We start from the raw sequence: 10,000 nt of genomic DNA, 5'->3' as shown, positions 1-10,000 counted from the left end.
GCAGGCAGGCAGGCAGGCAGGCAGGCAGGCAGGATGGCAGGATGGAAGGCAGGCAGGATGGCAGGATGGAAGGCAGGCAGGATGGCAGGATGGAAGGCAGGCAGGATGGCAGGCAGGCAGGCGGGCAGGATGGCAAGCGGGCAGGATGGCAAGCAGGCAGGATGGCAGGATGGCACGCAGGCAGCCAGGCAGGCAGGATGGCCGGCGGGCAGGCAGACATGGCATGGCAGACAGCAACGATAGAGAGATGGAAAGTGGGGGGATATGCGGACTGGAGAGAAGGGGGTGTGAGGGGGAAGAGATAGAGATAGAGAGTGAGAGGAAGAGGGAGAGAGAGGAGATAGAGAGGCCGGGAGGTGGGGGGGAATGGAGCTGCCTCTCATAAAACGGGATGAGAAAACTTAACCAAATTGCGCAAGAGAGATAATGTCCGGGCGTGTTTGGGGATGGAGGCGAGGGGGAGGGAGGGCACAGGGAGAGAAAGAGCGAGAGAGGAAGAGAAAGATAGGGAGTTACAAGGAAAGGAAAAAAAGAGAACGAAACCGTAGAAGGAAGAACGAAAACCATGAGAAGAAAAATAGAGAAAGGAAGATGATAAGGAGAAAAAGGGATAGGAAGAAGGGAGGGACAGAGGACACACTGATGATGGATAGGGAGGAGGTAGAGGAGTAAACGAACGGAATAAAGGAGTCGCAAGTGAGTGAGGCGCGAGAAAAAAGACAAAGGAAGGGATGAGGAGAGGACAGGTAAAGGATGCGAGGGATTAAGCTGTGGCGGGAGGGAGAGAGGAAGGGAGGGAGAGAGGGAGAGAGAAACACGATCCTACAGCGAGAAGTGGATGAGGAACTGTATGTGGATGGCTTTAAACGCAGGATAGCACATGAGAAACAATAATCCTTCCACTACCAGGAGGAGGAGGAGGAGGAGGGGGGAGGAGGAGGAGGAGGGGGAGGGAGGAGGAGAAAGTTTCGTGTTCAGATGCAGAGGAGGAAGAGTGGCTACAGAAAGGAGGAGGGAGGAAGAGGAGTGGCTACAGGAAGGAGGAAGGAGGAAGCAGGAGGAAGGAAGGAGGAAAAGGAGGAAGAGGAGGAAGAGAGAGGGGGCGGAAGAGAATGGTGTGGTGATGTGTTCAGATGGCGCTGAGCATTTCAGCAATTCAACAAGCCAGCCCATGACTAACCAAAGGCAGGAAGATTTCGATAAAACATACAGATATAAACGGAGGAATAAAAAGAATAGCAGGAGGAAAGAGACACACAAACGCACGCACGCACGCCCGCCCGCACGCACGCACGCGAGCGCGCACGCACACGCACGCACGCACACGCGCGCGCGCGCGCACACACACACACACACACACACACACACACACACACACACACACACACACACACACACACTTATGCACGGATAATATTCACCGGCCAGATGGACTCACCGTTGTATTCATACAGCAAGTCTGACAAATTTAGGAAGAAAATTAATATTCAAATGAATACACAATTTGATATCTTCACTTATGGATAGAAGGGGAGGCGAGCACGGCAACAACAGGTCTCTGAATAATTGTGTGTGTGTGTGTGTGTGTGTGTGTGTGTGTGTGTGTGTGTGTGTGTGTGTGTGTGTGTGTGTGTGTGTGTGTGTGTGTGTGTGTGTGTGTGTGTGTGTGTGTGTGTGTGTGTGTGGTGTTACTCTGTTCGTCTGTCTATCTGCTTCTGTCTGACCGTCTATCTGTATGTGTCAACATGTATGCATGTATGTATGTGCGCATATATGCATGGACGGATGTATGTATACGTGCATGCCAGCGTGTATACAAGAGGCTCTCCTGTTTATTTGAAAGAAAAGAAAAATCAGGGTGAAATGAAAAAAAAAATAAAATAAATAACTGCAGTGGCTTTAAACAAATCATTAAACGCCAACAATTGCGAGAGAAACTTATTAAAGCACATTCATAAGGCAACACTTGGTCTGCTTTAAGGAACTCGAATGAAATCCGATAAATTCATAAAAATAAACAAATATCAAGTGTCTGAAGGAGAATTTTTTTCTATGTGAATTCCTGGGACGACAAGGTGCAGGAGGCGGCGGCATCCTGCGGCGGGCGGAGGCTGGGCCGACCCGCTGCTGCTGCCTAGGGGGTGGTGGTGGTGGTAGTTACTGTTGTTCGGCCGTTGTGTTCTTACTGTGGTGGTGGTAGTGGTGATGGTGATATTGAAAGTAGTGTTTTCTGATTATATTTTATTGTGTTTAGGTTAGCTTTTGTTGTTGTTGTTGTTGTTGTTGCCGTTGTTGATGCTGCTATTGTCCTTCCCATGGCCATAAAAAAAAAAAAAAAAAAAAAAACAGCTCCAGCAATGACTAGCACTGAGCAAAGCACACACCAACAGCTGCAGCAGCAGCAGCAATAATGTGAAAATCTGAATCAATACGAGAAATAATGTTAATGATAATCAATCATAAATTTGTGGCCACACTTGCTGACATGCTGCACAGCAAGGCGTGTGTCTGAAGGCTTTATTAGAGCGAGTCTTAATGGCCTCCCCCCTGAGGCTGTGTGGTGGTGCCGCGTCTTCCTTGGCCCGCACTCCGGGAGGCAGCGGCGGGGTGGGGACGGCCGACACGGCTCAGTTGGGACCGCGGGACGCACAGGAAAAACCCAGGGGGTGGAGCGAGCAGAGGAATAATAAGATTAGGAGAAGGACTGTGTAGAATTAAACAATGAGGCTTTGTTAATTCTCAGTCTTGACTCAGGGAAGGACGAGGCCAGATCACGTAGAGGAGCTGCAGCGCGGGCGGAGCGGGGCGGAGCGGGGCGGAGTGGGGCTGGGCGAGGTTGGGGCTAGACAATATACGGCCAAGTCCAGCTACCTACGATGCATTGTGGGACACGTCCACCCCTCTTACGGCCTCACGCGGCGCGGACACGCGGACACCCGCAGCGCCGCGAATTACCTGAACCTCAAATCTGAAGCATTGCGGCATCTCTTGGTCAATGACGGACTGAAACGCGACCTTCGTAATGCCTGCCAGTGAGATTCCTACTGCTGGGTGAGAGTTTCACTGCATTTTTTTTTTTTCATACAAGCGTGAAGAGGAAAATGTTTATCTAGTATTGAGTGAGTGGCGGAGTGCTCAACATTCTGAAAATCAAATATTGAAGTGTGTGTGTGTGTGTGTGTGTGTGTGTGTGTGTGTGTGTGTGTGTGTGTGTGTGTGTGTGTGTGTGTGTGTGTGTGTGTGTGTGTGTGTGTGTGTGTGTGTGTGTGTGTGTGTGTGTGTGTGTGTGTGTGTGTGTGTGTGTGTGTGTGTGTGCGTGCGTGCGTGCATGAAGGAACGAAATAACAATGAAAAAAAGAAAGAAATGGAGGCATGAGAAAAATACAAAAGAAAGTAGGAAAGAAAGAAAAGAGAACAGGTAGCAAAAGAAGGAAAAAAAAATAAATAAATGATACAAACAGCCAGAGAGACACCGACGGAGATAAACAGACTAGCAGACAAACGCCGAGACAAAAACTAACGAACAAACAAAACAGACACAGAGATAGAAGAACGAAACACAAAACAAAGAAACATTAATATTTCATTGCATTACAATGATCATCTTCGAAGAAAGCATCACTTTACATATAACGGAACGGATTGGACGAGGAACGGCTTTTATAGGGAAGGAAAGGGAAGGAGCGGGAAGGAGTTGGGTGGAGTGTGGCAAGCTGGAGCAGGTGGGAAGAGGAACGGACGGCGCGGCGAGAGGTGAGGTGAGGCGAGGTGAGGTGAGGCTGGGCGAGGTGGGGACGAGGCGTGGTGGGGCGGACCGCTGAGGTGAGTTCCAATACTGCAGGAGAGCCACATCGTAAACCCTGCGGAAAGGGCCTCGCCTCCCAGCGGACCAAACTGACAACACATTTCAAGTTTCCTTTAGACGGGGAGGCTCCGGGGCCGTGCGGGGGAAGGACTGGACTTTATACATCGGCTTTATGGCTTGTCCTCCCGCTGCCGCCCGCCGCGAGGGACTGATTGCACTCGGACTTGCTCGCCGGGGGCCCTGAAACCCATCCCTCGACGCACCTTTGAATTATGATTTTCTTTCCACCGTGGAAGGGAAGGGAAGGGAAGGAAGCGTCTGACGGTTGGTTGTACACAAGATGTGTGTGTGTGTGTGTGTGTGTGTGTGTGTGTGTGTGTGTGTGTGTGTGTGTGTGTGTGTGTGTGTGTGTGTGTGTGTGTGTGTGTGTGTGTTCAGGTGTAACTCAACAGACTTGAAGTGTTACGTGGGCGAAGATTTGTGTTACTTCAGAGGGCGGGATGTGTTACTGCTGCTCCTGCCTCCTGCTGCAGTATTTTCACCGGAATATATCCTTTTGTGAGAGGAACAAAATATGGATAAGGCGATATGGGGCGCGTGGGCGGGACATGAATTGCTGGATGGGTGACGTGCCGGCGTGCTGCCTCCAGGCGGGTGAGGCGAGTGCCACGAAAAGCAAGCACTGCCAATGGTGATGGGCAAGGTGGATGGGAAACGAACATGAAAATTACTAGTAAATGTGTGTGTGTGTGTGTGTGTGTGTGTGTGTGTGTGTGTGTGTGTGTGTGTGTGTGTGTGTGTGTGTGTGTGTGTGTGTGTGTGTGTGTGTGTGTGTGTGTGTTGTGAAGTGTCACTATTGCTCCATGAGAATCTTAAATAAAAAGAATAGTTTTCATTTTGCATATAAAAACGTGCAAATTTGGAAGCGTGTGTCGCATGGAGGGAAACATCCTTGGAAACATTTTATCGAGTAGGGGAGGAAAGAACAGCAACACCTGTAACCTTACAAATATGAGCGGGGCGGACATGATATTGGACGCTCCCCAGCCTGTACATCTGATATACCAGCGAGGAAGAGGAGGAGAGGAGGAGGAGGAGGAGGAAGAGGCACCAGCAACAGAAGCAGCAGCACCGAACATCAACCAGCCTACACCTCACTCCACGTACGAACACAAGCACGGAAAACACCATTACCAAACACTGCTGTATGTACGAACAACTCAACACCAAGCCACTGCATACACGGGAATCAACAAAAGGTCACAGGCGGCAGAAGTGTCGGTGCTGGGTGCTGCTGTCACCTCAGGGCGCCTCATCCCGACCAGCAGCACCGAGGAAGAAATGCGTCACCTCCTCCACCTCCTCCTCGACAGTTTTCGTCCGACAATATCAAAAGGTTGTACCACGCCCCGAACAAGGAACCAGCAAACACCCCCAATTGAATATGTATCGCCGACCAAGATTTGTGCACAGGAAGTGTTCAAAGCCGGGCAGGTGCAACGCAGGAGGATGACACGGATTACTTGAGTGGCGGAAAGAGACAACAGCACGCGATGAGTGAGCACAGCGTGAATTAGGGATTTATGTGCAAGAGGATTTAGTTATAGGACAATTGAGAGAGAGAGAGAGAGAGAGAGAGAGAGAGAGAGGAGAGAGAGAGAGAGAGAGAGAGAGAGAGAGAGAGAGAGAGAGAGAGAGAGAGAGAGAGAGAGAGAAAAGCTGCGTCGTGGACACCTCCCAGTGGTCAGCAGTGGTCAAGGGTGTTGGATTCCGTGCCTCCAGCGCCGCCCATGCATTCTAATGGGGTATAAAGCATTCTTACGCAAATCCCGGGCTTTTCTACTTTCCAACATCGATGTCTTCTCTTACTCCTCCTCCTCCTCCTCCTCCTCCTCCCTTTCCTTTCTCTACATTGCCTTCTGTTTTCTATTTTTCTTCCTCCTTTTTCTATCCAATCAGCTTCTCTTTCCTTCTCCTCCTCTTTCTTCTCTTTTCTTCTCTTCCTCCTCCATTCCTTCTTCCCTTATTTCTCCTCTTCTTCCTCCTTCTCCTCCTCGTGTTCCATACCTAGCCTCTTATTTCTTCTCCTTTTCCACTTCTTTGTTTGCATTTTCCTCATCATATCTCTCGTTGTGTTCCTTACCACCACCCTCCTCCTCCTCTTCCTCCTCCTCCTCCTCTTCCTCCTCCTTGTCCTTCCTCCTCCATCCTATACTTTTTCTCGTATCCTCTTCTTCCTTCTGCATTTTTACTCCTTTTGGTTGTAATATCGAGAATCTCTCTCTCTCTCTCTCTCTCTCTCTCTCTCTCTCTCTCTCTCTCTCTCTCTCTCTCTCTCTCTCTCTCTCTCCCTATTCTCTCGCTTTTCTCTTGTCACGCCTTATTATTGCATCCTGGCTCTCCTCCTTCCTCTCTCCTATTATATTTTTTTTCGTCCTTCTCCCCCCATCTCTCTCTCTCTCTCTCTCTCTCTCTCTCTCTCTCTCTCTCTCTCTCTCTCTCTCTCTCTCTCTCTCTCTCTCTCTCTCTCTCTCTCTCTCTCTCTCTCTCTCTCGCTCTCTCATCTGTATTCCTGTGTACAGCTACGTCCTTCCTTTTCTTTCTCCTTCTTTTCCTCCCTTTCTTCACTCGTTCCTCCTCCCTCTTCGCCGTCGCCAAATCCTTCCTCTTTTTTTTTTTTTTTCTCTTTTCTCTCCTCCATTCAATTCTTTCACTTCCACTTGAGCGAGGGCGGGCATCTTCCTCTCTTCTCTTTATGCCTCCTGTCACCCCTCTCCTGCACTCCTCCCTTCTTTCCTTCCTCCCCCCTTCTTTCCTCCTTTCCTTTCCTCGCGTTCCTATTTTCTCCCCTGCCCCACTCTGCTTGTCTAACCTTCTCTCCCAGCAAACCTCCAAACTTCATTTATTTCTCTCTCTCTCTCTCTCTCTCTCTCTCTCTCTCTCTCTCTCTCTCTCTCTCTCTCTCTCTCTCTCTCTCTCTCTCTCTCTCTCTCTCTCCTTCGTTACCCTCCTATTCATTCTGTCCATTCTTTGTCTAACCTTGTCAACTTTCAACAGCCTTTTTATTTTCTTTCATTCCTTCTTTTCTATCTCCGCCTCTTCCTTGTTGTTTTCTTTAGTCATTCTTTCTTTTCTTTCCTTCGTTACATTCCTATCTATTTTACTCCTTTTCTCTTTAACATCGTCAGTTTCCACCAACACTCCTTTCTTCCTTCCTTCCTTTCTGTCTCCCTCTCTTCCTGTCTTTCTTTTCATTATTTCTTTCTTTTCCTCTCCTATCTTTCATTCTGTCCATTCTCTCTCTTTGTCTAACCGCCATTTCGTATCTTCCTTCCTTCCTTGCTTTCTTCCTAGCTTTCTTTCTTTCCCTTTCTTTCTTCTATTCTGTCCATTCTCTTTGTTTAACCTCCCCTTCCGTCCTTTCTTTCTTCCTTCTTTCCTTCATTCCTTCCATCTCCCTTTCTTCCTAGCTTTCTTTCCCTTCCTATCCTTCCTCCTTCCTTCCTTGCTGCCTATCTTTTTTCCTTTATTCCTTCCTTCTTATCTTCTTTCCCTCCTCCTCACAACCCTCCGTCCCTTTCTCTTTCTCTCCCTCGCACGCACGCACGCACGCACGCACACACACACACACACACACACACACACACACACACACACACACACACACACACACACACACACACACATACACAGCGCCCAGATACATCGTAATATGCCGGTTGGTTGCTTCAAGGCCAATACAATATCCGAGGACCCGCGTGTTGCCTATCACTTTATGTCCCCGTGTTTGTTTTTGCCTCCCCCGCTGCTGTAGTGTTGTGTGTGTGTGTGTGTGTGTGTGTGTGTGTGTGTGTGTGTTATTACCTTCGCTTATTGTTATTTCCCTTCTTGTGTTTTCTTTCCGTTTCTGTTTCTATTTCCTACTTTTTTCTTGATCTTGTTTTTCCTTCTTTCCTTTCTTCCTTCCTTCCTTCCTTCCTTCGTTCTTTCCTTCCTAACTTGATACAATACAAATTTTCACTGTAAGCTTCATGTTCATATTCTCTCTCTCTCTCTCTCTCTCTCTCTCTCTCTCTCTCTCTCCTCTCTCTCTCTCTCTCTCTCTCTCTCTCTCTCTCTCTCTCTAAACTAACCACATTATTTACATTTCCCCCTGTCTCACCCTCACTCCCTCACCACACTCCGCCTATATTCCCTGTTATTCCCTGTTTTCTTTCCACTTTTTCCGAATTCACCAGGCGATTCCCTTCCCTTCCCTCCTTCCCTTCTTTCCCTTCCTCAGAGCACCGGCCCCCTTAGTGCTCCCCCTTCAATGAGATAGCAAGCTGAGGGAGAAAGATAAAAAACAGAGGGAAGAGAGGAAGAGAGAGGAGGAATATACACTTCCCCTTCTTTCCTCCCTCTCACTCACTCTCCCTCTCACTCTCCTTCCTGTAGTGGTCCCTCCTCAGCTTCTTTTCTCTCTTTTCTCTCGCGTGTTGTCCCTCCCACCGATCTATCTCAGCCTCCCCCCCTCACTGGTAACGTAGTACTTGCAGAGGGTTGGTCTCCTGTCATGTAGATCTGAGGGCTGCGGCTCGGTACTCTCTGGCCCTGATGGTGATGGACGCTGACTCGGTGAAGGTGGGGCAGAGGGAAGGACAGGCAAGGCAACACTGGTACCCGTTGTCTAGACTGGAGAAAGATGAGTACTACGTGGGGAGAGTTAAGTGATGGCAGTTTTTTTTTCTTTTTTCTCTCTCTTTTTACTTTGATACAATTATATTTGAATAAAGATACAACACAAAAAGTGGTTTTCAAATGTAGTGTTGAAAGATTGAAATAGATGCAGTAATCAGGTTGTGAGTAAGAATGTGGTTCTCAGATAGTGGTGGATGGCTGGAGTAGACTCAGTAATGAAGTTGCTAGTATCAATAGTAAATTTTAAAAGAGCGGATAAAGTTATGGATAGGGATGATAAGTGGACACAGTTGTGTATGCTTCATACAGGCACTGCCACGTGTAGGTATGCTGGCCTCCCGCAGCTTTCCTTGTTAATGTGTGATTTGGGGAACGAAGGGTAAGCATTTGGTGGGAGAATATGTACTGTGTGTAAGTTAACCACTAAAGAAAACTACATATTTGCTAATTTTGTGTGACATGCATTTAAATCACGTTCGCGTATAGGCTCACTCATACACATATATGAAATTATGTTAAAAATAGTACAAACAGAAACCCAAACAATTTTTAACTCCAGCTGTTGCACAAATGTCACGCCAAGTTCCCGCCACTCAGCCCTGTTCACTCTTCATAAATATTTCTTCCCACGCTGAAAACTGTGATCTTGCTCTCCCTCTTTCATTTTACCCACGAGTTCAGTCACCGGCAAGCACTCGTCAGTCTTATCAAATGTTAGCGTCTCTCTGCACCGCCCCGTGCACTGGTGTGCTGCGTGCCCGTCTATGTGTGTGCATATCCTTTTTTTTTAAATAAATAAATAAATAAATAAATAAATAAATAAATAAATATATATATATATATATATATATATATATATATATATATATATATATATATATATATATATATATATATATATATATATATATATATATATATATATATATATATATATATATCAGGTTAATTATGCTTCCTACCATTCATATGCCATTCGTATTGCCAATTATTTTCATGTTGGGTAGTGTTGCGTGTCCTCATGCGAAAACACGTTTAGCAGCAACAGCAGCAGCAGCAACAGCAGCAGCGGTAGTAGTAGCTAGACGCTAACAATGCTGCTATTAATTGCTGAGTACAGTGCAATGCATGTGTCAGGACACCTTAGTCGTGTTGAGGCATTACTCAGCAAGTAACAGTGGCAAGGTTACAGAGTCTCACCAAAGTGGACAGCAGCAGTGAGGTGACAGCTGAAACAGGAAACTAACGTAAACTTCTAGCGCAAGTTTGAAGCATCGAACGTGTATAATGTGAAACACAGCTCGAAACATTTTAACACCTGCTTCACCACAATTATCATCATTGTCATTACTATTATCAGCATTATTATCACCTCATCGTTATACGTGTAATATTTTCCTCTTGTACAAGATCTTTTCCTTTAAGTGTTAGCTATAATAGTTTGTTTCCTTAACTTGTAAATTATAATTCTAATTATTCAGGTGTGTGTAATACTATCACTTTTTTTTTTCTGTG

General features: G+C 47.0%; 1 protein-coding gene and 1 long non-coding RNA gene across 3 annotated transcripts in view; both read right to left on the bottom strand.

The window, feature by feature from the left end:
• LOC135106172 (late cornified envelope-like proline-rich protein 1) overlaps nucleotides 1-851 on the bottom strand; it is a gene marked incomplete at its 3' end in the record, with an annotated part of 1,459 nt that extends 608 nt beyond the window's left edge. The window contains exon 1 of the mRNA XM_064014977.1: nucleotides 1-851. This exon is cut by the window's left edge and continues 185 nt beyond it. Coding sequence (XP_063871047.1) covers nucleotides 1-220 — 220 coding nt within the window.
• LOC135101307 (uncharacterized) overlaps nucleotides 1-10,000 on the bottom strand; it is a 302,592-nt gene that overhangs the window by 231,485 nt on the left and 61,107 nt on the right. The window lies entirely within an intron of this gene.

The sequence above is a fragment of the Scylla paramamosain genome, chromosome 1 (genome assembly GCF_035594125.1).
Source record: "Scylla paramamosain isolate STU-SP2022 chromosome 1, ASM3559412v1, whole genome shotgun sequence".
NCBI classification, from domain to species: Eukaryota; Metazoa; Arthropoda; class Malacostraca; order Decapoda; family Portunidae; genus Scylla; species Scylla paramamosain.
The sequence above is the reverse complement of the archived record's forward strand: the minus strand, read 5'-3'. Positions and strand labels throughout refer to the sequence as shown.